This window comes from Bufo bufo, chromosome 5, assembly GCF_905171765.1.
Source record: "Bufo bufo chromosome 5, aBufBuf1.1, whole genome shotgun sequence".
NCBI classification, from domain to species: domain Eukaryota; kingdom Metazoa; phylum Chordata; class Amphibia; order Anura; family Bufonidae; genus Bufo; species Bufo bufo.
This window is the reverse complement of record NC_053393.1, coordinates 160162528-160189269: the sequence shown is the minus strand read 5'-3', so window position 1 is coordinate 160189269 and position 26742 is coordinate 160162528. Positions and strand designations below refer to the sequence as shown.

Below are 26742 nucleotides of genomic sequence, written 5' to 3'. Positions count from 1 at the left end.
GCGTGTCCGCCTTTGAGTAGGGAACCTGTTAAAAATTAGAATCCCACCACTGACGGCAGCATACTACAGGTGACAGGTTACCTTTAACCTTGAAAAGTTATTAGTGCCGCCATGGTGAGATCATCAGATTGGTACACATCATGCAACAGTTCTAGTTCAGAACGCAAATTAGCCGAATCTCCCGGCAGTCAGGTTTGTTCAGCACAATGACCTCTCTTGTGATTACATGTCGTGGCATCATGACTTCAGTAGAAGGGATTGTGCCGGTTTAGTGTTCTCCTCTGTTTGCTCATGTTGTAATGATCATTGACAGTCACCATGTCAGCTGGCACTAATCGTTTTTCGCAGTGTGATGGTTTATTATTATTTTTATCTTTTTTTCAGGAAAATACCAGTCCCGAGTTCTTGCTGAGAGTATGCTGACTACAAGTGAATTCCTGAAGGAGATTAGCTATGAGCTAATCACAGGTAAAGTCAGCTTCTTGGCCTCACACTTCAAAAACACATCTATGGGTAAGTAGTTTTCATGGCTTCATTAGATGAACGAAAATAAACGTATTGCTCAGCCAACAAAATGGTTATGGTGAAAAGGAGATTCCTAAGATGACTATGTTCCTGGGGTCCTGTCGTGGGAGCTGCCCCCTGAATGAAGTCACAGATCATATTCAGTGCAAAGAGAAACATTTATGCTCACACAGGCAACCCTTTTATTGGGGGGTACTGTAAGTTTTAGTGGTACACAAGAGTTACAAGAGCTTTGTGGTTTATTTCGCATTTAGTGGGTATCTTGCTTTTATGGTCTGCCCAAGATTTGCTCTTGCCTGAACCTTCTTTACCTCTGTTGGCATGCCGCCCAAGTATGTGTTCTTCCCAGGGCTGCACCATCCCCTTGTATAATGAGACCAGGCAACTCTGTGAACATAAGGCCTCTACCTGTTTCCAAAATGAAAGGGGCTGTCTCACCTCAGCAAATGGCATTTATCATGTAGACAAGTTAATACAATTCTCCATATTGTCATTTTTCCATCACATTATACACTGCTCATATCCATCATGGTTATGACCACCCTGCCATCCTGCAGCAGTGGCCGTGCTTGCACACTATAGGAAAAAGCACCAGCCTATGTGCACCCCTGGCTACCAGAGAGGCCTGCTCCTTTTTCCTATAGTTTGTCTGGGTTGTCTGCTTTTTTTTATTTTATATTGATGACCTATCCTCAGGATAGAGCATCAATATCAGATGGATGGGGTTCAGACTCTCAGCACCCCCACAGATCAATTGTTTGAAGAGAATACAGCGCTTGTTCGAGTGCTGCATTCTCTTCACTGTTTACCAAGGCAGCGCTCTCTTCATACAGCTGATCAGCAGGGGTGCTGGGAGTCAGCCTGCTACCGATCCGATATGCTCATCAATATAAAAAACAAAACAAAAAACTAAGGCTACTTTCACACCTGCGTTCGGTGCGGATCCGTCTTGTATCTGCACAGACAGATCCGCACAGATAATGCAAACGCTTGTATACGTTCAGAACGGATTCGTTTGCATTATTCTTTAAAAAAAAAAAAAGTCTAAGTCAAAATGGATCCGTTGAAAGTCAATGGGGGACGGATCCGTTTTCAATTGCACCATATTGTGTCAGTGAAAACGGATCCGTCCCCATTGACTTACATAGTAAGTCAGGACGGATCCGTTTGGCTCAGTTTCGTCAGGTGGACACCTCAAAAGCGGAACGGAGACCAAACGCAGCCAAACTGATGCATTCTGAACAGATCCTTATCCATTCAGAATGCATTGGGGCTGAACTGATCCGTTTTGGGGCCGCTTGTGAAAGCCCTGAAACGGATCTCACAAGCTGACCCGGAAACAGCAGTGTGAAAGTAGCCTAAGCCGACAACCTCATTAAGAATACCACTTAACTTAAAACTGGTTCCAGAATGTCCGAACATGAAATCTGGCTTTGTTATTGGTTATTTTTTTTTTTATAATTTTTTTATTTTTTATTACTGTTTTAATTTTTTTTATTTGGTTATTAACTAGGTGATGATTTGGACAGGCTGTTGGAGAGGATTCAAAAAAAGAGAGGAGATAATGTTATTATTCCTTTTAATGGAGATGTGAAAGAATGTGTCTCATCCATGGAGGCAGCCAGCATGCTCCCCACACAGGGCAGAGGTACTTTTTTTTTTTTTTTTTTTCCTTATTCAAAAGATTTTAAACTGTATAAAACTGGAATATAAGCGTGCAGACCACACAAGTTGTTTGGTTATATCTTTGGCGTTTTGCAAATTTACCAGTTACAGTAAGCTGTATGACAAGACGTGGAGATACTGATAATATAAGGACATGCAATTGATAGGAAATTAGGTGGAGAATATAATTAAAAGGTGGACCACGATGTGTTACTAGTGGCGCATGTACATGTAATATTGTTAGACTATCAGTGCAGATGTCCTCATGGGTTGATATACCTAATTAATGTTTACTTGCAAATCTGCCCTCGTCTGCTTCCTGGTGCTGTGTTTTTGGGGTGCAGTCTTGGGATGCAGGTAGGAGCAGACCTACATGTAAACATAAATCGGGGTTATTAAATCATTGGACATCTACAGCACATGTACAGCTAGCAATAGATAGTGGCCTACCCCTTTTAAGTTAATTCCTTATAGTAATTTATTTCTGCCTATATTTGAAAATGGCAAATTCACTGATAAAGAAAGGTATTATTGGTGCACGTCTCAACTGTAAAGATGATCACAGTATTCTAGGACACTAAAAACGAATAGACTTTATTATTACTTGGTAAAAACGGGGGAATATATCACAAAACACTTCTCAAACAATTATTTCTCGTGCATGGCATTGGGGGACACAGCACCTTGGGTATATGTCCAACTACCACTAGGAGGCACTAGACACAAAAAGTGTTGGCTCCTCCCCGTTGGGCTATACCCTCTCCACAGGCACAAGGCTATTCAGTTTTTGTCTAGTGTCCGTAGGAGGCAGACCTGTCCTGCTTTTTTTTTGCAGGTCCTGCTGTTTATTTTTTTTTAATTTTATTTAATTTTTTCTCTCTTCTGCAGGTCTCGGTGATCTCCACCGTTATACCTGCTGCAGGCTGGGGCTCCATCGTGTTCCACTTTAGTTGCCCCCCCCTGCGGGCGCGTACTTCTGTACCATCGCCGGTCACCCAGTCCCCACAGACTGCATCTGCAGTGGCTTGCCGGCATTCCCACGGTTCCCGTGTTGAGTCTGCCGAAGGGGTGACCCTGCGGCGCCCGAAGACATCAGATGGTGAGTAGCCCTGTCCCTACCTGCCCCAGGGTTAGGTTCCCTCCTGTGGCCAGGGGGGTGGGATCCACCTTAGCTGGGGGTCCTGGGAAGCTTCCATCTTCCTCCACCTTTCTCTTCCCCCTTGGTTGGTTTTTTTTTCTCTCCTCCCTGGCCACACAGTCTTCTCCTGGGCCTTCCCCGCTACTTTAGTCCCCGGCTTTTGCAGGGACTAGGCCTCATCTTCCATGGCCCGTTCCCGGCTCCCAGGTGCTCTGTTTGCCCTGTTCCGCCCACCCCCAGGCGTCGCTCCCCCCCTCCTACCCTCCTCACCTAGTTTTGTGGGTCCGGAGGCCCCTCGGTCGGCCGCGATTCGCCCCGCCCCCCTCGCTCCATTCCCGGCCGCCTCATAAATTGAGGCCGCGGCTTTTGGGCCTGCTAGGCCGCGATCTTCCCGGCCCCTCCTCCTTGCTTCCCGGGCTTTTCTGACCCCGCCCGGCCCTCGGGAGGGGCTATCTCCTCCACCCTTTACTGGTCTCTTGTGGGTTATCTATCCAGTGGATAGATCCTCAGTTTTAAAGGAACTGCAGACCCCCTAATTGTCCTATGTACTGTGTGAAGGCAGCTAAAGCTGTACATAGGGATCACTCAAGTCGTTCCCCCCCCCCCACCCCTCCTCAATTGCTTCATTTCTCCTGCAGCCTCTATAGCTGCTGCAGCACCTCTTTGGGGAACATGGCATCCGGGTCCAGAATGACAGCCTCTGCTGGCTGCTCTATGAGGGTCTCCTCGGATCGCCACGTGTTTTCACGTGCGTCCGCTGTCTACGAAGGCTGCCATGCGGTCGGCCTGTCCCTGCTTGTGTGCAGTACCTCTTCCCAGACCCCTTTGTGTCCCCTGACCAAATCCTTTTGTGTAGGTCCCTTCTGAATGGTCTCCCTCTTTGTCAACATGGGAACCTTGTCCGACTCTCCCAATCTCTGGCGGAGTCGCTGGACCGCTACCTATCCAATTGCGGCCACCTATGCCCTCCCAGGGTCCTCCCTGCAGATGAGGAATGCTTAGATACCGGGTCCGGCAAGGGGTAGCTCACAGTACAACCTCGGGTGGTCTCAACAGGATTCCACCCCTCCTCGGCATCCTCGGGTCCTCCCCAGGACAGGCCTGAGGCTGGTGACGAATCCTTTCCTGTCACCCCATCCGTTGCCTCTGGGGACACCTCTGCACCGATTCCCTCGGAACAGAGCATCAGGCGGTCTTCCTCCATACAGAATCCCTCTGGGAGGTCAAGACTAACGTGCACGGAGGAACCTCTCCTACCCAGGGTTGGTATCCCCTCTAGTGGATTTTCGGATGGCGCTCCCCTGACTGCACAGGTATTCAACCGCACAGGTAAGGCAGCCGTCCCCGTGTTTAGCATAATGAGTCACCTACTTGGTGTCTCTGGTACGTACGCCTTCTCCTTAACAGGGGGATACCTGCACCACTGCCATAGGCTGTACCTGACAAGCCTTCCTGGTTCCCCTATACCAGGGGCTATGCTCTACACATTTGAGAGTGTTTCCACCGGGTCCCCATCCTGGTGCTGGTGTTCGCCACTCTACCTCATAACAGGGGGTCCCTGTTCTAGGCAAGCGCCTCCTGTAGGTTGGTAAGGAAAAGCAATTACATCTGGCTGTTTCCATCCGCCTTGCTCCTTTTCATAGGTAGAGTACCTACACCTACTCCAGATGCTGAAGCCATTACTCCTGGCTGGCTCTATGGTGTTCCATGCGGCACTATTTCTCCCTTCCGGGCGAGATACACAGGCCGCCTTCAATTGCCGTGGCGATTGCACCTGTCTGTTCCCAGCCACTGTGCTCCTTTCATAGGTAGAGTACCTACACCATCTCCTGATGCTGTAGCCGATACATCTGGCTGGCGCTATGGTGTTCCATGCGGCACTATTTCTCCCTTCTGGGCGGGATATACAGGCCGCCTTCACTTGCCGTAGCAATTGCTCCTGTCTGTTCCCAGACTTTTTTGCTCCTTTTCATGGGGAGTACCTACACCATCTCCGATGCTGTAGCCAATACCCCTGGCGGGCTCTATTGTGTTCCATGCGGCAACATTTCTCCCTACGGGCGAGATATAGAGGCCACTTTCTATTGCCGTAGAATTGCCTCTCTCTGGTTCTAGTCGGCACCAAGCTGCCACCTTGGTCCCTTCATGGGTAGAGTACCTGCACCATCTCCTGATGCTGTTGCTCCTGTCTGGCTTTATGGTGTACCATGTGGCATTTTGTCTCCCTTACCGGACGAGATATTGAGGCCTCCTCCAATTGCCGTGGTCATTGCACCTACCTCATCATAGTGTGCACCAAACAGCCATCTTACTCCCTTCATAGGTAGAGTTCCTGCACCGCCTCTGATGCTGCAGCCGTTACACCTGTCCGGCTCTATGGTGTACTATGCGGCCCTGTTCCCCTTTTTTTCAGGCGAAATAGAGGGCCTCCTTCAGTTGCCATTTCACCTACCTGATTGTAGTGTGCACCTGTCTTGTTCTTTGTGGTACCATGCGGCCCTATTTTCCGCTTCCCGGGCGGAATATAGGTACCATTGCTAACGCGGTAGCTGTTGCACCTCCTTGGTTCTAGGGTGCACCATGTGGCCACATTGCTCCGATCTTAAAGGTAGTACCTCTACCATCTCAGATGCTGTACCCATTACACCTTTCTGGTCATATCTCTGCACTACGCAGCCATATTTCTACTTTACAGGTTGAGTACCTGTACCCTCCAAATGCTGTTGCATTCCCAGATTCTGTGGCTATGTTTCCACTCTCCTTAGACATGCAGCCACTTTCCCTATATTTTAGGCGTGTGGTTGTATTACTCAAAGTGCTGGGCCCTATGGTGCAATCTGTGGCCCATACAGTTTCTGTATTACTGGGTGTTTTCTGCCCCAGGTTCTGATCTGTGCTGCGGATGTTGGTTTCACCCTTTTTGGTTCTTCCATACATCTCCACTCCGTTATCTGTCGTGCTCAATGGTCTCCTTGTACTTCTCAGGGCACTGTCTACAACAGGCCATCCTGGTTCTGCATATGCATGGTTACCATATCTGGCAGGGGTGGGCCAGCCCAACCCCCACCTTGTCGGTCTAGTGCCACTTATTGTAGCTCCAGTATATGGCTGATCTGTTCTGATCTGCATGGTGGTCCACATACAACCATGCTCCCTACACCATGGCCAGGTGGTTGTTGGCATTTGTGCTCTTGCCATCTCTATAGGGTACTACGGTATGCTGCGCTTCGCGTTACCCCATGTTATAGAGGAGTACTCGCGTTGTTTCCTATTACAGAGTGGCCCATTCCTGGTGGAGTACAGGGATCTCCACTGGATCTTCTACCTTGTTGGGGCACGTCGCTGGTGAGCATCGGCTGCTGCAGCAGTTTTTCGGTCATCGCTGGATGTCCTCCGCCACATGGAATCCTTCCGGGGTCATCGGCATTTTTCGTCGCTGGACGTCCTCCCTGACTGGTCAGGGACAGGACCACTGAGCGCCACACACCTGCCTGGCAGGTAATTTTTCAGCTGATTGCTCTGGCATCGGACAGGGTCCCGTAGTTCCTTCTGGGTCCAGGTGTTCTCGGTATTCCCTTATATTCTCTGCTTAGTTGTACTACATGTCAGAGGGGCAGTCCCCTTGGACCTTGCCGTCGTTTGCACCTGTCAGGTACTTTCTCCCCCCTGGGAGTTTTCAGTACGCCAGTCGCAGCTGGTTTCTACATTTCTGTGTAGTCTCTCCCGGCTTTTTCATGGCGACTTCTGCATTCCTTATGCATATGGATGTCTGTCAATTTAGTGGTACATCCCGAGCTGCTGTACTTGCCCTCTCTGGGACAATGTATACAGTTTGCTAGTCACTGTTCTTGGAATGGATAGTTGTCCATGGCCAATGTCCCTTCCCCTATGTTAGTTCCATTTCTCCTTTCCTGGATATTCTGGCTTGCGTTGTCTTCTGGTGGTTCAGCTCCTGGTTCCTTGTGAGCCCCTTCCGGGTACTCCTTTCTGGAGTCCCTGTCCCCGTTCATTTGACCACTCAGGTTCTGCATGACAATCGTTTTTTTTTTTTTTTTTTTTTGGAGGGGTCGGGGCATGGGTTGATTGTTCCCTTTTTGGGTCCCAATAGCCTTGTGGTCTTCTTGGGATTCGTGTCTCTTTTCCCATCCTCCCACGTCAAGTACCTGGTATTGAGTGGTTTAGCGCTACGGTTTGCAATTCCGCCGTATAGTCTCCTTCGGGAGGGACCTCCGCCTGTTGTAGAACCTTTCCTCCTTAGGCTGTTGGGAGTACTCTCCTTCTAGTTCCATGTCTTTCAGTCCAGTGTGTCCTGCTGAGATTTCCTGGGCCTGTATCTGGTTCCTTTTTTCCCTGATGCGTCACATGCCCAGAGTTTCCTCTGGTCTTACGCTTCACAGTGATATCTTGTTTTCAGAGGCTCGTGCCTCGTCTCCTGTTTTTGGAACGCAGGTCTTACTCTTTTTTCCTGGCTTTTTACCTACAACCCCCTCCTTCTCCAAGGGTTGGCGGTTTGCCTTTTTAATAGGGCACTTAACTTCATCACCTGCCTTGCGGTGAGGGGAGACCTGCTCCCTTCACATGTGAGCCTTGCTATGGCTTCACTCACTCATTTGGCTTCCAGTACTTCCTTGTTAGCTTTCTCCCCTGGCCTATCAGGGGTTGGCCACAGGTTTTTTTTCGCTCTTTGGGTCTGAGACAATTTAGAGCGTTAGGTAGTCCCAACACGCGGTGCTGTCCTAATTTTTTCTCCAGCCCTTGGCTGAGCTCGGTGTTCCCTTTTGCCGCCTTCTTGCATTTGGGATTTTCTTCCAGGCATTTTTCCTGGGGTGCTGACAGTCTTCTCTGATTCTTCCTTGAGGTTTCTTCCTTGTTATGGAACCTCTTGCCCATTCCGTGTTTTCTCCTGTTGGGTCACATGGTTCTCCTGCACCTGTATACCCAACCGGTGGCATGGCTGTTCTTTTCCCACCCTCGGGGACTGCTTTGGGACGTCCCATGGTGCTGTGTCCCCCAATGCCATGCACGAGAAAATTGGATTTTTTGTACTCACCGTAAAATCCTTTTCTCGTAGTAGGCATTGGGGGACACAGATCCCACCCTATGTTTTTACTTCCGATTTTCCGGGCTGGTTTCTTGATCTTTCCCGGTACGGGAGTTATTGGTTCCTTGCTTTTTTTCTCTCTCCTACTGCTTTTGGTACAAACTGAATAGCCTTGTGCCTGTGGAGAGGGTATAGCCCAACGGGGAGGAGCCAACACTTTTTGTGTCTAGTGCCTCCTAGTGGTAGTTGGACATATACCCAAGGTGCTGTGTCCCCCAATGCCTACTACGAGAAAAGGATTTTACGGTGAGTACAAAAAATCCAATTTTTGCACACTCGAACATTGACCGATTGGCCTTCACCCAAATCGGATAATTTGTGTGACACAAAGAAACTGGGTAGGTGGTATGGGTTTATATAGGCATAAGAGCCCTAAAAGTCAATGTCTCAAATCGGCTGGAAATATACCAGACCCAAGAGATTGGACCCTTGTAGTAATGTTTATATAAAGAAATGCTGGTTTAGTGTTAACCATCAAATCAAGGGCTCACAGCAGTTCCCCATCCACCTGCCCACCACTAACGATCGCTCCGAAGTGTGGCTTCTAAGGCTCGACCCGTTTCCTCGTAAATGATTCATCAGGAGCATTTGACTGAACAGATTGTGGAACTCGGAGTGAAAAAATAAAAAACAGACGCTGCCACACTAGTGTTGTCTCTTGGGTCTGGTATATTTCCAGCCCATTTGAGACATTGACCTTTAGGGCTCTTATGCCTATATAAACCCATACCACCTACCCAGTTTCTTTGTGTCACACAAATTATCCGATTTTGGGTGGATTTTAAATCTAATCGTTCAATGTTCGAGTGTGCCAAAAAAAAATTGTTTTGTGATATATTCCCCTGTTTTTAACGAGTAATAATAAAGTCTATTAGTTTTTAGCGTCCTAGTATACCGTGATCATATTTACAGTTGAGACGTGCACCAATAATAATTTTCTTTATCAGTGAATTTGATAATTTCCACTCAGGGATGGCAGGTTTCCTTGCTAGTGGCATAAATAGGGAACAGTGGGACAGCGAAGCCAAACTAGTGTTTTCAGAGGCTCAACTACGAGCCCTGTAGTGACACTAACAGGGGTCTTTAAAAATCTGACACGTGCTTATAAAGAAAACATTCATGGATGGTGGAAAATTCAGACCCTGGACACCTATTTGAAGAATACAATTGTGCTCAGAGGACTCCCCTCAGCACGTTTGAGTTTACAAAGAAATGGGAGAATGAATCCATTGAGTCCTCCCTTCGTCTTATGCGCCTCCTATTAGAAGAAGAAAAATCCCTCTTTGAGACTTGTACGGTTTCTCTGCAGGGGAAGATTGAATTAATTCTCCACACACAGAGTTTGCTCGTAAAGAGCAAGCCTTGGAACAGGCAGTACAGAAATACACTGCCCAATTGAAAGAGAAGAATCTCTCTTTGTATCTGAGGGACACAGCCGACTTCAGTGAGGGACGGCTCTTCGATTATAAAGCTAAACCTGTGAGAGCCCTTGAGGCCGACACAGAGCCGTCCTCATCAGAAAGTGAAGTAGAGGCTGAATCGAATGTGAACACCAGATATTCCAGACCGCCATCTTTCAGGAGTCGTTCGAATAGGGGGCACCTACGACGAGGTAGAGGGATGTATTCAAGGGATAGTTTTTTAGGTCAAGGAGTTCCAATCTCGAATTATTTACTGAGAGAAAGGAAGGATGGCCAATAACATCACTTCCACCTAGAGTGGGCACTGATGAAATGCAAATTGTAAATTTATCAGATAGGGCACTCACAGAAGCAGAAATTAGCATCTTAAAAAGGGCCTTTCTTTTGTTCCTACTCATGCTTTTGATTTGTTTGGTTTGGTAAAAGACCTTAATCTATTTGTGAGGAAATTAAAATGGAAGAAGTTTTTTATGCATCACGACAGACGTCTGTGTATGGAATTGGGTATAGACACTACAGATTTGGCAGACGTGAGGAACCTTGTAGATCTAATGTGTGAGAACGAGAGAGTTCCTGTCGAAGGGCCTTTTACATCTATGAAAACCCGTTCCCAATTAAATCCTCCTATCACTGATACTACTCCAATTAATGTTTTTTTAAAATTAGTTGTTGAGGACTTGGCATGGTTAGAAGGTTTCAAGTTTGGTAATAACATCACCAAGGAAGAATTGGAGTGCCTGGAAGGAGATACTGCTATAGTAATTAAGGCAGCGGACAAGGGGGGGCAACATTGTGGTATTGGGAGACCAGCAATACCTCAATATGTGTTTGGATATCTCGAAAGACAGAAGTTGCTATGGGTTACGATCAGGTAATCCTACTGAACAGTATAGTCTGGAATTAAAAACCTCCTTACATCTGCCCTAGCATCTAACCTTATAAGCAAGGCCAAATATCAAGCCTTGCTACCTAAATGTCCACAGTTAGCTTGCTTTTACAGCCTGCCGAAAATTCATAAGGGCTTACAGCCTTTGAGAGGCAGACCAATTGTTTCAGGCACCAACAGTCTTACTCACCAGATCAGTAATTATGTTGACTGTTCTTAAACCCTTTGTGTCATCTCTGCCCTCCTATGTGAGAGATTCAATGGAAAATGTAAGCAAACTAGATGACCTCTACGTCGAGAGTGACACTGGGCTCGCAAGCCTCAATGTGGAGGCCCTCTTTAGTTCCATTCCTCATGGCGAGGGGATTGAGTCAATGTTATTTTCTGCAGACAAGAGGGAAAGCAGATCCCATAATGAATTTGTTATTGATCTGTTGAAGTTCATTCTGCATTATAATGTATTTCTTTTCAATCGTCGCTTCTACCACCAGCTCAGGGGCTTTGCCATGGGAAGTCCATGTGCGCCATCTTACGCCAATTTATACCTGGGCTGGTGGGAGAAGGAATCCTCCCGCTAGCAGAATGGTCCTCCCGCATTTCTTTGTGGCTAAGATACATCGACGACGTGCTGATATTCTGGACAGGAACAGTGCATGAATTTGAGAAGTTTCTTACATTACTTTTTTGGATCTTATCATGATGAAAGCTGATGATGGCAGGATCCATACTAGTTTGTTCCGTAAGAAGACGGCGACCAACAGTTTATTACACTGGGATAGCTGCCATCCCCTCCCTTTTAAACAATATGAAACAAACAGCAGGGGGCACACCTAGGAGTATAAAAAGGAGTGCAGGCCTTGGTATCAAAAAACGAACATGAACTCAACCAAGTAAAGAAATACCACAGCTAGACCGCACCTCCAAAGATAAAACATAATTTATTGAAACATACTGGTTCAAAACATCAATTCATGGAACAATCCCCACTAGTGGGTAGAATCATGTGCAAAATGCATCCGGTACCACCATCAAATGATCAATGTATAAGATAGTCAAAGATGTGACATGCAAATGCATAAAATCTATCAAATGATATACTTGCATTTGATAGATACTGGCATACGGGAAATAGAAACCCACAGGGGGGAAAGAGAACCCTCACGTGTATCGCTAGAGCATGTACTAGCTTTCTCAGAGGTCCAATCCCTTTAAAGAGAGGGATTCCAAAAGGGCAGTATTTTCGTGTTCGCCATAACTGTTCCTCAATTGCAGACTTCAAAACAAAAGTCAGGATCTTGAGACTAGGTTCCTCAGACGTGGATATCCTCACAAAAGATTCTAAAATCGGCGTATCAGCAGTTGGCATGTACGTGAGAATCCCTTCCTAATCCCAGGGATAAACACACGGAGGATGAACAGATACACCTAGTGGCGTCTTTTGATGCGGCTAACGGACCAACACCCCACTGTTACGTACTGCAGAGGAAGGAATCTAAAGGACCGTTTGAGAAATGCTTTGTGATCTATTTCCCCCGTTTTTAACGAGTAATAATAAAGTCTATTAGTTTTTAGCGTGCTAGTATGCCGTGATTATATATTTGAAAATGGGTGGATGATTTTCTAGGTATATTTTTTGAAGTCACTCCTGTCCTGGCTCTAACTTCTTTCTTTGCAAGGACTGTTATTATGAAATACAGCCTCATTTGACTTTCTCAGTCAGACCAGTCACTATGAACAGGGAGAGAGAGCATGAGTTACTCAATTACAGCTTCACACATTACACTGATACATGTGATGCTCTTCTGTGGGTTAGGCCTATCAAGAGAACAACTCAGCTGCCATGCTGGTATCCCAATTCTACTAATCTACTGTTTTACTAACAGATAATATTTCCTTTACAACAGCAGTAAACTAAAGAATGGATTACTGTATGAGTTTTATCTCTCTATACTGTCTGCTAAAGAAGGACTAAAATTAGTATTTAATTTTGAATGGTATAGTACTTCTAAAATGAAAAATAATCTGCTGCTCAGAAACTATATTTTACTTGCCTGCACGAATGACCGTTTCACCCGATGAACAAGCTGCACCTTGAGATGGAAGATTATTAGGAACAAGCATTCATCCCTAATAATCTGCCCAACAATTGGACTGTGTAAACCTGCCATTAGATAGGCTACCTAGACCTGTTCCAGATTTATCACAGTGACTTCCATTACATTGCACAACAATGATATTCAGTGGGGTTAAGGTGAATTTACAAGGCTCAATATTCAGGCAGATTAACTGGAACAAACATTTGTGCGAATGCTCGTTCTTGACAATCTTCCAATCTCTAAATGTGCCGCCAATCATCCGAGGAACAAGCAAAACAGTCGTTCATTTGGTGATCAGGTCATTCGTGCAGGCACTTAAATTATCGTTTCTGGGGGGCAGATTGTGCGGTCTAAACGGCGATCTACTGCCTAGAAACAATGCAGCTGTATGAGGACGAGCAATAGGGATCCCTTGTTCTCATTACTGTGAAGGAGATCACCGCATGTAAATGCGCTGTCGCCTTCACGGAGCAGCCGGCTGTCAGGAAGGAACGCTTCCTTCACAACAATCAGCTGCTCCTCGGCCCGTGAAAACCCGCCTAAATTCACACAGCAGTTTTCTGACTGCCAGTGAATAACGGACATAAAAAAATAGAACGTATTCTATTTTGTCTATTTTCACTTGCCAACAACAGCCCCTATACAATTAAAGGGGACTGTTTTTAACATCCGTTTCTCAGAAAGGCATCATTCAAAAAATGTCCATTTAAAAATTAACAGTTTTGCCATTTTTAACAGACTTTTTTTTCACTGTCATGTGAATGTAAGCCTTAGACTGGATGATAAATGCAGTAGAGGAATAGACACTTTTTGCTGGCTCTATACCAACTATTGAGACTGATTTTTATGTCAGAGTAGTTTTGGTGTATAATGGTATGTATTAGACCTACACCCTTCCCTTGAAGCTCCTGCTGTCCTACCCCCTTGCTAAGCATGTCAGGGAAAAAATATAGAAACCGTAGATATGCAGAATTTTGCCCAATTTTGTGCCACTTTTTAGACTTTATTTTTTGGCTTAGACACATTAGAAAATCTGGGCCATGGAGTTTGTGTACAGTCTAGATTAGAAGCAAACAATCTAAATCAAGATCTTTTATGTATATGTTACAGGCTACAGCACAGACAGCCTTCAGATATGCCAGTCTCAGCTGATGGTTGCTCGGAAGCTTCTGTCCCAGGTGTGTGCCATTGCAGATAGTGGGAGTCAATGTCTGGATCTGGGCCGTTTCAGTAAAGTGGATTTTCTGATTGTTGTCCCTCGCTCAGAAGTTTTGGTACAACAGACCCTGCAAAGGATTAGGCTTTCAGGTAAGCTCTTGATACTACAGCAAATTACACACAAAATATTTGAAAGAAGACAATTTAATGGACTGTTAATAGTCTAATTTTAATTTTTCAGCATTGTTACATAGGTTGAAATACACATGTCCTTCATATTTAACTTTTCTAGATAAATTCTACATCATTCATTGGTTACATTATGTATAACCCTCAGATTTGTTATTAAATGAGCACCTAGCTTTTTTTAATGCTGACCCAGTATCTATGACATTTCATAGGCTGACTACCTTAACTGTAAGGAATCCTTTCCTGTATAGGGGGCTAAGCTGCCTTTCCTCCACATCCAAAGAATGTCATTGGGAAGAAAATTATGTGCCAGTTTATACTAATTATACATATGCTTGTACATGTAAATGAAATCACCTTTAAGGTGTATTATATTTCTAACCTTAACGAGACTGATTTTCACTTGACCTCCATATCAGCATGGCTTCATGTCCCTTTGGGATGCATAGGAGGTTGGGAGGTTCACTTTCCTGCAGGGCAATGACCACAAACATGCTGAAGCTACACTGGAATAATTTAAGGGAGAACAAGCCTCAAGACCTGTAATTGCTGCAAAAGTGGATTCACAGAGTATTGAGGGGGTTAAATACATGCACATTAACCCCTAAAGTACCCGGGCCCATTTTTGGTTTTGCATTTTTGTTTTTTCCTCCCCATGTTCCAATAGCCATAACTTTTTACATTTTCTGTTCATATAGCTATAGAGGGCTTATTTTTTTGTGGGATAAGTTGTATTTTTGAGGGCACGGTTTAATTTACCATGTCTATTATTGGAAATGGGGAAAAAACCCACAATTCTGCCAAGGTTTTGGGGGTTTTGACATCACGGTATTCACTGTGCACTAAAAATAACATTCTTATTTTACAGCTCAATACTAGGGATGAGCGAATCAACTTCAGATAAAACATCTGAAGTCGATTCGCATAAAACTTTGTTCCAATACTGTACGGAGCAGGAGCTTCATACAGTATTCTACTGTATTGGCTCTGAAGAGCCGAAGTTATTACTTTGCGAAGTCTCGCGGGACTTCGGGTAATAATTTCATAAATTGATTTCTACTGTAAAAAACTATTTCCTGAACTCGGGTTTGTTCCAAGGTACCTGAAATGTTTTTTTCCCCCGGCGCCTCCCTAACGGCACTGACAGGAGGGTATCCCTGCTCCCTGGACAGGAAACGACACTGGAGCTCTAGATTAAAAAGGCCTCCTCTCCTTACCTAAGCCAGTGTTGTTTTCTGTCCTCGGATAGCGTGGGTGCTCCTGACAGTACTAAGAAGATCTTTGCACGGCCTTACTGTGTTCCCCTGTTTGGGAGGGCCACTGCAGAGGTTGGGGGCTCCGGGGATGCGATAGCTCCCTTCTCCATCCTTCGGCATAAGCCCTTCGATGGAAGGCAGCCCCGGGCTTCTTACTCCCCTCGGAGGTTCTGGATCAGTCTCGGCAAGCAGCTAAGCAGGCGGGGCCTTCTCTAGGGCGGAGGATGTCCCGGAATGGAGTAAAGTCACGATGCTGGGCGTCCCCGCGTTTAAGTTCTCATGGCGGGGAATTTAAAATGCTATACCACTACGTCATCTGGTGGTGTGATTCCATAATCCAGTATGTCAGCTCCTCTGGAAGATATGGCCCGCAAGCCGCCTCCTGTATGCTTCCATAATAATTCTTGGATGTGAGGCTCTTCTCCTTGTGTATTCAATTATAGGTGCTGGTGGTGGAGGTAAATAAATACAAAAAATTACTAGCCCTTTTTTAAATGTTTGATTGTTTTAGGGCAGAGAAACCTCCACCTCCAGGACGCAGGGAGGAGACCCAGGATGCAAAAAGTGTGCTATATGCAGGAAGTCCTTTGTCTCAAAATCCAAGAAGTCCCCCTCTTTTCTGGACTCCATAAGGAGTATGATTAGAGAGGAAGTAAATGCGGTGGTGGAATCAAGGCTACCTCCTTTATCTCCTCAAGCTTCCACCTCTCATAGTTCCCATTTATACGAATTTGAGGTGGATGAAGGGGAGATCCTTGATAATAGCTCGGACTCCTCAGATGACTGTTATGGGAGACTGTTATTCCTTCCAGAAGAATCGCAGAGTCTTCTAAAAACAATAAGGGCCACTATGGATATAGAAGATCCTAAAGAGAGCCAGTCGGTACAGGATCAAATGTTTCAGGGTCTGGGTGAGAGAAAAAAAACGCGTCTTTCCAGTACATAATAGTATCAAATCTCTAAGGAATGAAAAGAGCCCCTGTTACAAGCTCTTTCAAAAGGAAGTACTCTTTTGAGGACTCTGATGCGATTCTGTGGAACAAGACCCCCAGAGTTGACGCACCGTATATAAAAAAAAATCAGTTTGAGGATATGGGCTTACTACGTGATCCTATGGACAAAAAAATTGAAAGCCTGCTTAAAAAAGCACGGGAGACCAATACTGCGATGTTTAACTTTAGACTCAGTATTTCTTCAACCTGCACGGCTAGATCCTTATCAGTATGGTTAGGTAAATTAGAGGATCACTTGGCAGCTGGAACTCCTAGAAAGGAGATTTTAGCATCCCTACCAAAGTTGAAGCAAGCAACAAACTTCTTAGCAGATGCTTTAGCTGATTTAGTAAGACTATCAGCCAGATCTGCCGCCATCTCCAACGCAACAAGGGCCATCTGGCTCCATTTCTGGTCAGGGGATACGGCATCAAAAAATCGTCTGCGTTCCATCCCCTGTGAAGGAGACCGTCTTTTTGGATCAGTCCTTGATGACATCCTCGAAAAAGCCTCTGGTAGGAAAAAAGGCTTCCCTACAGAGAGCAAATTTTTTAAGCAGAGGCGGTCCTTTAAAAGCCAGAGAAACGGACAGAAAGCAGACCAGAAGAGCGGAAACTGGCAGCCCTCAAGAGGAAAAGTGAGAGGATTCCTCTTTAAACCAGACAAGCCAGCAAAATCCACTCAATGACGCTAAGAAAATAGGAACTTCTCCTTCGATTCTAAATTCCATCCAAAGAGGATTCAGCCTAGAGTTCAATACCTGTCCACAAGATTTCTACGTAATCAACAAACCACTGTCACTAGAGACAGAAATACCAGTGCTTCTCCAAAAACAAGTCTTGACTCCAGTTCCAGATCACCAACAAAAAAGGGGATTTTATTCTCAAGTACTTCTGGTCAAAAAGGCGGAGGGTTCTTTCAGACTAATCATAAATCTAAAGAAATTGAACAAATACTTAACTTAAAAAAATTCAAGATGGAGACCATCATGTCTACCATAAACCTCCTTCCTCAGAATTCTTACATGGTAACTATGGATTTACAAGATGCATGTTATCAAGTACCTATCCTCAAAAAACACCAGAAATACCTGAGAATTTCTGTTTACATAGGAACTCGCCTTTGTCATTTCCAATTCCAGGCCCTGCCCTTTGGAGTATCCTGTGCTCCGCGAATCTTCTCAAAAGTGATATCCGAAGTGATCAGTTACCTCCATCTACAAGGAATCCTGATAATACCCTATCTGGACAACTTCCTAATCGCAGCCAAAACAGAAGACAAACTGCTAGGTCATTTGGACCAAGTACAGAAAGTCTTCCTCTCCTTAGGATGGATCATAAATCGCAAAAAGTCAGATTTCGTGCCAGGTCAACAAAAAGTATTTTTGGGAGTTCTCCTGTATTCATATTTTCAAATGTCCTTCCTCCCACAAGAAAAACAGGTGACCATACATCAAAAGATCTCTCAGTTTTGCAGGTTAAAAGCTTCCACCATCATAAACATCATGACGGTCTTAGGTCACCTAACGTCAGCTATTCCCGCAGTCAGATGGGCGCAGAGTCATACAAGGGTCCTACAGTCCTTTCTTCTGGATTCCTGGGAATGTACTCAAACCTCCTTAGAAAGGAAGGTAAGGCTTTCATCAAAGGTACTACAGTCCTTGGCCTGGTGGAAGCTAAAGGAAAATCTGCAGACTGGAGTCTACTGGTGTCAAAAAGATCTGTTAGTGGTCACTACAGAGGCTGGGGTGGTCACATGGCAAACCTGATGGTCCAGGGAGTTTGGAACAACTCCATGGCGGCTACCTCATCAAATCAAAAATAACTTTTGGCGGTTTTCCAAGTTCTTCTGGCTCTTCATTCAAAAATACCCCAAAATCGTGTAAATTTTTTATCTGACTATATAACTACGGTCACATACATAAACAAATAGGGGCACTCAGAGCAAATCCCTAGCTTCAATCGCAAGAAGGATTTTTCTCTGGGCAGAGAAAAATCTGACTTCCTTATCAGCGGTCCATCTAAAGCAGTGGTTCTCAACCTTTCTAAAGCCGTGACCCCTTAATACAGTTCCTCATGTTGTGGTGACCCCCAACCATTACATTTTTTTTTCTAATTTTGCTACTGTTATGATGACCCACCAAAAACACGCACAGACACCAATACACCAAATGTTAATTCAAATACACAAGTATTCATTCATAACCACAGAACTTTAGCATAAATACAAAATATTTGTAAACCAAATAAATAACTTTAAAATAAATAATAAACAACAAATACCCCCTAAAAAATAAATCAGTGGTGCGCACAGTACCCCTCAAATAAATAACTCAGTGGTGCTCACAGTACACCCGCCCCCCCCCCCCCAAAAAAAATAAAAAAAATCAGTGGTGCTCAGGGTACCCCTCAAATAAATAAATCAGTGGTGCTTCAAGTCCCCCCCCCCCCCCAAATAAATAAATCAGAAGTGCTCAGGGTCCCCCAAATAAATAAATCAGCGGGGCTTCAGGTCTCCCCCAAATAAATAAATCAGCGGTGCTTAGGGTACCCCCAAATAAATAAATCAGCGGTGCTCAGGGTACCCCCAAATAAATAAATCAATGGTGCTCAGGGTCCCCCAAATAAATAAATCAGCGGGGCTTCAGGTCTCCCCCAAATAAATCAGCGGTGCTCAGGGTACCCCCAAATAAATAAATCAGTGGTGCATCAGGTTTCCCCCAAATAAATAAATCAATGGTGCTCAGGGTCCCCCAAATAAATAAATCAGCGGTGCTTCAGGTCCCCCCCCCAAATAAATAAATCAATGGTGCTCAGGGTCCCCCAAATAAATAAATCAGCGGTGCTTCAGGTCCCCCCCCCCCAAATAAATAAATCAATGGTGCTCAGGGTCCCCCAAATAAATAAATCAGCGGTGCTTCATGTCCCCCCAAATAAATTAAGCCTTGCTCAGCCAAATAATTAAAATAAAATTAGCCAGGCTCAATTAAATCATTGGTGGCAGTGGTGCTCAGCGGCGGTGTCATTAACGAAAAAACTCGGACCTCAGCAGACAGGCGGCGCCCGACTTACCCGTCCAGACGTCAGGCTCCTTCAAGCGCAGGCAGTGATAGGACATCACTTCCTGTGCGCGAGGATAAGGGGCCGCTGCCGTTGTGCGGGCGACCCACAATAGGAAGCCTCAGGCGACCCCCCTGGAAAGGGCCGATCGACCCCCAAAGGGGTCGCGACCCCTAGGTTGAGAACCGCCGATCTAAAGGGAAGCGAAAATCTAGTGGCCGATTTCTTGAGCAGGCAGACAATAAAGGAAGGGGACTGGGCCTTGAATTCCAAAGTATTTCAATAAATCACAGAAAAATGGGGTGTTCCAATACTGGACTTGTTTGCAGACTGGAGCAACAGGAAGGTACAGAGATTTTGTTCTCTGTACCCACAGGATCAGCCAGAGATTCTAGATGCCCTATCTCGTCCGTGGCCACAGGGATTGCTATACGCATTTCCCCCCTTCAGCTTAATTCCGAGAACCCTAATGAAAGTGGCGGAAGAACAGGCACAGGTAATCATGATTGCGCGCTACTGGCCAAAAAGGGCCTGGTTTTCCATGCTTCTCAAACTGTCAAGCGGGGAATACTGGACTCTCCCAGCACTTCCAGATCTGTTGTTCCCAGGGTCTGATTCACCACCCCAGGGTTGCTCAACTTGTGCTGACGGCTTGGAGATTGAACGTCTAGCGGAAATGGTCTCTCGGATCCAGTAATCTCCACGATACTGAGAGGTAGGAAAGAAATAACATCAAAAATCTATCTTGGAGCCTGGAAGGCCTTTCTTGCATTTACGGAGAGAAAAAAATGCCAGAATTCCCTTCAGAGCATTCCAATAATTTTGGACTTACTACAATCAGGGTTAAACAAGGGGCTCAAACCCTCTACTCTCAAGGTGCCGATATCGGCCTTAAGTATTTTTTTAGATACAAAATTGGCAAAACATCCTTTAGTCAAACAATACCCTAAAGGTGCAGTTAGAATCTTTCCAACAATACTTCCTACCATTCAAACATGGGACTCAAATTTAGTTCTCAGTCTTGGAGTCCCCTTTTGAACCCATAAATGCAATCTCCATGAACTACTTGTCATTTAAAAACCGCTTTTCTTCTAGCCATAACTGCTAGAAGGGAGGGTGAGATCCAGGCCTTCTCTTGTCGTGTACCGTGTCTAAAAGTTTTAGATGACCGTATAATCCTAAAGCATTGCCCAGCATTCCTTCCAAAAGTAGTTTCAAAATTCCATTGTAATCTGGAAGTTGTTCTACCGTCCTTCTGTGATTCTCCTACCATGGACCAAGAGGGAAAGTTCCACAATCTGGATATAAGACTCTGTCTGCTATGTTATCTGGAGAGAACAAAGGACATCAGACAGTCAGACTACCTCTTCGTCCAGTTCCAGGGTCCTAAAAAAGGTCTAGCAGCCAGGAAGCCTACGATCGCTCTGTGGATAAGAGACGCTATCTCCCTTTGTTATACCATCAAGGATCTAACTCCCCCAGCAGGACTCAAGGCCCACTCGATTAGGACGATGTCAGCCTCCTGGGCAGAAAATGCTGCTATACCAATTGAACAGATCTGTAAAGCGGCTGCCTAGGCTAATCCTATAACCTTTTTTTAAGCACTACAGGCTGGATGTGACCAATAATCAGGACTTGTCCTTTGGGCGTAGAATTCTTTCTTCAGTAGTCCCTGTTCATTCTCTGTTAATCCTCCTGTCAGTGCCGTTGGGGAGGGGCCGGGGAAAAGGGTAAATTACTCTTACCGGTAATTGGTTTTTCCAATAGCCTCCCCAACGGCACTGGGAGTTTTTCCCACCCTTGATTGGTTATTTTTTGGTAAAAGTATGAATTACCGGTACCTTGGTGGATTATTTTATGTTGAATTCATAATAATTTTTTCTTGCATCATTTTCTGTGTCCTTGGCTATTCACTGGCTTAGGTAAGGAGAGGAGGCTTTTTTAATCTGGAGCTCCAGTGTTGTTTCCTTTCCAGCTGTCAGTGTCGTTGGGGAGGCTATTGAAAAAAACAATTGCTGGTAAGAGTAATTTACCCTTTTACAGTACAAATTAATTTATGAAGCTTTTACGCAAAGTCTCGCGAGACTTCGCAAAGCAATAACTTCGGCTCATTGGAGCCAATACATTGCAGGAGCTCCATACAGTGTTGGAACTAATTTTTATGCGAATCGATTTCGGATGTTTCATCCGAAGTATACCGTATTCGCTCATCCCTACTCAATATGAACACAGCGATACTAAACTTGTATATTTTTTTTTTTTTTTACTACTTTAAAAAAAAAATAAATGTAAAGAAAAATCTAAATTTGCTTTGCATCGTCATTTTCTGACAGACATAACTTTTAGATTCCCATCCACAGAGCCATATGAGGGCTTGTCTTTTGCAGGATGAATTGGTTTTTTTGGTACCATTTTGGTGGTACGAACGACTTTTTGATCACTGTTTATTTAGGGAAAGGGGGGGGTTTAAACTTATTTTTTTTAATGCATTTTTATTTTTATTTTTTACTTTTTATTTAAAAATGATGAGACCCCTTAGGGGGCTAGAACCTGGGATCCTATTGTCCTATTCCCCTTAACAGAGATCTATTAGGGGGAATAGGATTTTCACATGCTCCCTGTGCGCTGTGCTTTGTGGACACAGCAGCAGGGTGCTTACCATGGAAGGCTTCACAAGCGTCCAGGCTGCCCTGGTAACTAATCAGAGCCCCGCTAATATCAGAAGTCAGAGGGAGCCGCATCCTTCTGCGTTGCCTCACAGGTGCCGCAATCAGCGTTGATCACGGCACGTGATGGGTTAAATGACAGGGTTCAGAGGGACTGCCATTCCCTATCATTGCGGCTGGGTGCCTGCTGTATGATACAGCTGGCATCCTCTGCATATGGTGCGGGCTCACTGCAGCAGCCGGCTACATACATTACCTCAACCACTGTGACGTACGGGTTGAAGGGATTAAATGTATCTTTTTTATTTTTTTGTTGGTCACAATATAAAAATATTTTGGACCTTTAAAGTGGTCGGCATGTTGTGTAAATCAAATGGTATAAACCCCCCAAAAATTCATTTTAACGCCTCGTTGTAATGCAACAAAATTGGAAAAACAAGGGGGGGGAGGGTGTGAATACTTTCTCAAAGCTCTGTGGTCACACGCTTTTCCACCCTTTTCTAGCTCTCCTGTATCCTTTTTACAATGTGGAGCTCAAAACTGAATCCCATATTTGAAATGTGGTCTTACAGAAGATTTATAGAGGGGGGGATATTACGTTGGAATCAGGTTATTTTTTTTTTTTATTTTTTTTTTCCAATCTTTCTATACAAACTAAAATTGCATCTGCTTTTGCAGCTGCTGCTTGACATTGAGGACTGCTCCTTAGCTTCTTCTCTTGTTCTGTTTGTAAGCATGAGTAGTGAAATATATAAATATATATATTATAATTTATTTTTTTAAATTAAATTTTGCTTTTATTTTTACAGGGGTTCTAACAGATTTGGGGCTAGAGGACCCTGCATGTGCAAATCAGCGAGCTGACAAATGTATACTCCGACTTGATGGAGACGTACAAGCCAAATTTGATGCATTTATGAGAAAAGTGAAGGAAAATCCTTACACACTATTTGTTCTTATACATGATGATAGCCATGTGGACCTAACAAGGTAACTTTACTGAGATACAGATGACACCTGGTAGATAGCATTTGTCCAGCTTGTTTTAATTAATGTAAACGCTACAACCACCAAATTTTCACGTTATCCAAAAATGGCCAGATTTACCAATCCTATAGTTTGTGTAGACCTGCACCAGATTTATCACAGGGGCTCGGGCTGGAAGATAAATCTGGCACAGAGGGAGACCCTTTTCTCTGTCTCAATACCAACTATTGGTTGGCTTACTTTGAGACACCAGAATTGAGCTGAACTTTGGCACAATTTAGGCACCTTCCTTTGCCCAGGAAGCCATGCTCCCAAACCATAGATGCGCTAATTTGCGCCTTTTTTTATTTTTTTGCTAGACAGAATTTTTGCACTAATATATATTCGTAAATCTGGGTCCATGTGTCAGCAAGATTTTGAGATTTCCTGTTGATGAAGTTTTTTACTCCTGTAGAAGTCTAATTGGCTTCTAAAGTATACAGGGGGTCATTTATCAAACTGGTGTAAAGTAGAACTGGCGTATTTGCCCACAGCAACCAATCAGATTACACCTTTCATTTTGGACAGTTTCTTTGGAAAATGAAAGGAGGAATCTGATTGGTTGCTATGGGTACTAAGCCTTTTCTACTTTACACCAGTTTGATAAATAACCCCCACAGTATTTTGTTCATCTGATTACAAAGACTCATTTTTGCTAAATATTTTCCATTTCCAAGATAAAAAGTAGTATTCTGTGGGCACCAACATATATGGAAAAATTATTTAATAATGTTACGTTTTCTTACTACTGTCTTTAAATGTGCAGTTGGAGCACATCTAGATCAAATTGTGAGAGCCCAGGACCAGGCAAACTCATTGCAACGGGTTCCTATGCTGATATTATACCTGTACAATAAGGAGACTGACCACACTCATGGCCAGGCCCACAAAATGTCCCCAATAAAGGTAACCTAGAGTACCATGGGGTCCACCCTTCAGTTTTATAGAAAACCTACAGAGCCTTATTGGGTCCTAAAACATTTTTAGATCATTGCACAATATAAATGTACCTAAAACCGCATGGTCATTAACAGTCGGCACTAGAGAAAACTCAATTCATTTGAACCTTAGGCTTTTGCCACACCAGAGCCACATGTCATCTGTGTGGTGGCTGCCGACCCACCACCTCTTATATACTGGCTGATGGCACCCTCCACAACCCCATAAACTTAGAAGGCCCACCACCACCCATACATCAAGGCTAATTTCAGACTAGCATGTCCACTGTGGGGAAACACGCTCTGTGTGGGACACTGCTCCTTTCACAGAACCACACGGCATTATAGTGATTTTATAATGCTGTGTGTCCCTGCCTGACCTTGGATCTGTTGCATTGTACTGACTGCATTATGTCAGTACAATTCAGTAGCTCTGAGGTTGGGAAATCATTCTCCCATGTGGAGGTTTTTTTTTCCACAGTGGACACACTTGTCTGAAATTAGCCTAATGGAGCTACCCATGACCCATCATCCACAAAGTGACTAAGGGCCCCACCCAAAAACAAGCAGAGCATAGAGTGGCATAGGCTCATGCCGCTCAGCCTTCCTGCGTTGTGCTTAATTTCAGCGCATCTCTGCCTTTGTGCTCCCTCTTGTCGACCAATTAAAGGGGCTTTCCGAGATTTTTATACTGGGTTATCAGTATCTGATCAGTGGGGGTCTGACACCCGGGACCCCCGACGCAGCTTTTCCTAGGCAGAGTGATGACACTCTAATGTGTCACATGGTTTCGGGGCATCTCAGCGCGATACGAAGCACTACCACTGTACAATGTATGGCTCTGTGCTTGATGAGCTTTGAGAAGGCAGTGATGCCTTCTCAAAACAGCTGATCGGTGGGGGTCCTGGGTGCCGGACCCCCACTGATCAGATACTGATGACCTATTCAGACTCAGAGGGAAGGTCATTAGTATAAAAATCTCAGAAAAACCTTTTAACTACTGAGATCTCAAGGTCCGAACTACTTACTGAGATTCAGCTAACAATGCCTGGGAACACCAGCGTCTTCTCGTAGACAAGTCCGGTGGTGATTGTGGGAGCCACTTTTATTCTGCACTAAATGAAACTTGGTATCACAATTTGTCATATGATATTTTTATTTAGTGCATAGACTCATATTCATAAAGTTTTGTTAATATTTGCTACGTGCAGTTGATTGTGTTCATTGTAACATAAAAGCTGTTTGCTAATGATGTCTGTATCTGCAATCCTTGTAATAACCCATTATTTCTTTTCAGTGCGTTGTCGGGGACTTTGCCTCATGGAGATCCAAGTCAGGGGCTTTCTGACCGGATTATTAATAGTTGTGACGTGCAGGAGGCTCTGAATCTCATTGTGCTACAAGTTAGTGCCTTCCCTTACGCCTTACAGACACAACAGTCTAAAATCGGCTCCGGCAATGAGGTGCATTGGATTCATCCAGACTTGGTGGTAAGGGACTTGTGCCATAGCTGGAACAAGGTTGTGACTGAAAAGCATATCCTGGCTAAGCTAATATTTTGGCATATTAATTGGGTTATCTGTATTTTATTTTATGTTTTTATTTCTTATTGTTCCCCTACCTTCATGTGATTAAACCCTTTAACAGTGACTACTGGGCCAGGGCTGCTCTCCCCGGTGTAATCCGGTTGCAGCCACTTCCTAGATTTGGCATGTGATCCGATCCCAGCTACAACATGTGATGTACGTGGGTTGTGCCTGCGCAGTCAAGCAGCCTCTTCCACTGTAATCAGTCAATGGCAAGGGCTGACTGATCATACAGGCACAACCCATGTACATTGCGAGTTGTAACCGTCATAGAATCACATGCCAAATGTGAAGCGCGTGATCCAGAAGTGGCTGCAACCTGATTACATTGGGGAGCGCAGCACTGGCCCAGTGGAAAGATTTTCAGCATAACATAAAAGGGGCAGAGAAAATGCGCATAACCCTTTTACACTTATGCCATACAGTGTAAAAGAAGAGATGCAATACACTGCCTGAGCATGGAAAACTAATACCTGTTGGAATTTTTTTTTTTTTCCAACCCTAACGGCATGCTTTCTCAAAATAATATGAAAATGTATGTGCCTAGACACCCCAGCAATGAAACGAGAAAGCAGATCACAATACCATCTATATCTTAGTATAAAAAATAATGGTTTGTGGACAGTATATCTTTGTGTAAACGAGGAATGTGATGATGACAATAATCAAACTGTGTGGGGATCGTACAAACGATGGCACTGATTAAAGAGGACCTGTCACCGCTCCTGACATGTCTGTTTTAATAGCTTCATGTATTCCCCATGTAATAACAATTCTGGAACATCTATTCTCACGGCTCTATGTTGTGCCATTCCTTTATTATTCCCACTAGAAGTTATGAATTAATTGCCAGCAGTAAGGGTACAGTGGGGAGGTAACCAGTTGGGGGGGTGTCCCTGCACAGACTCACTCTATCCAATCAGTGCTGCCATTTTCAGTCTGTGCAGGGACACACCCCCAACTGATTACCTCCCCTCTGTACCCTTACTGCAGACTGCTAGCAATTCATTCATAACTTGTAGCAGGAATAATAGAGGAAT

The 26742-nt window shown here is 44.6% G+C and overlaps 1 protein-coding gene across 4 annotated transcripts in view; it reads left to right on the top strand.

Moving 5' to 3' along the window:
- GREB1L (GREB1 like retinoic acid receptor coactivator) overlaps nt 1-26742 on the top strand; it is a 116922-nt gene that overhangs the window by 72158 nt on the left and 18022 nt on the right. For all 4 annotated transcript variants that reach the window (XM_040431785.1, XM_040431782.1, XM_040431784.1 and 1 more), the window contains exons 14-18: nt 385-513; nt 2039-2173; nt 13943-14140; nt 22962-23142; nt 25414-25606. In XM_040431785.1, coding sequence (XP_040287719.1) covers nt 385-513; nt 2039-2173; nt 13943-14140; nt 22962-23142; nt 25414-25606 — 836 coding nt within the window. The remainder of the gene's footprint in view (nt 1-384; nt 514-2038; nt 2174-13942; nt 14141-22961; nt 23143-25413; nt 25607-26742) is intronic.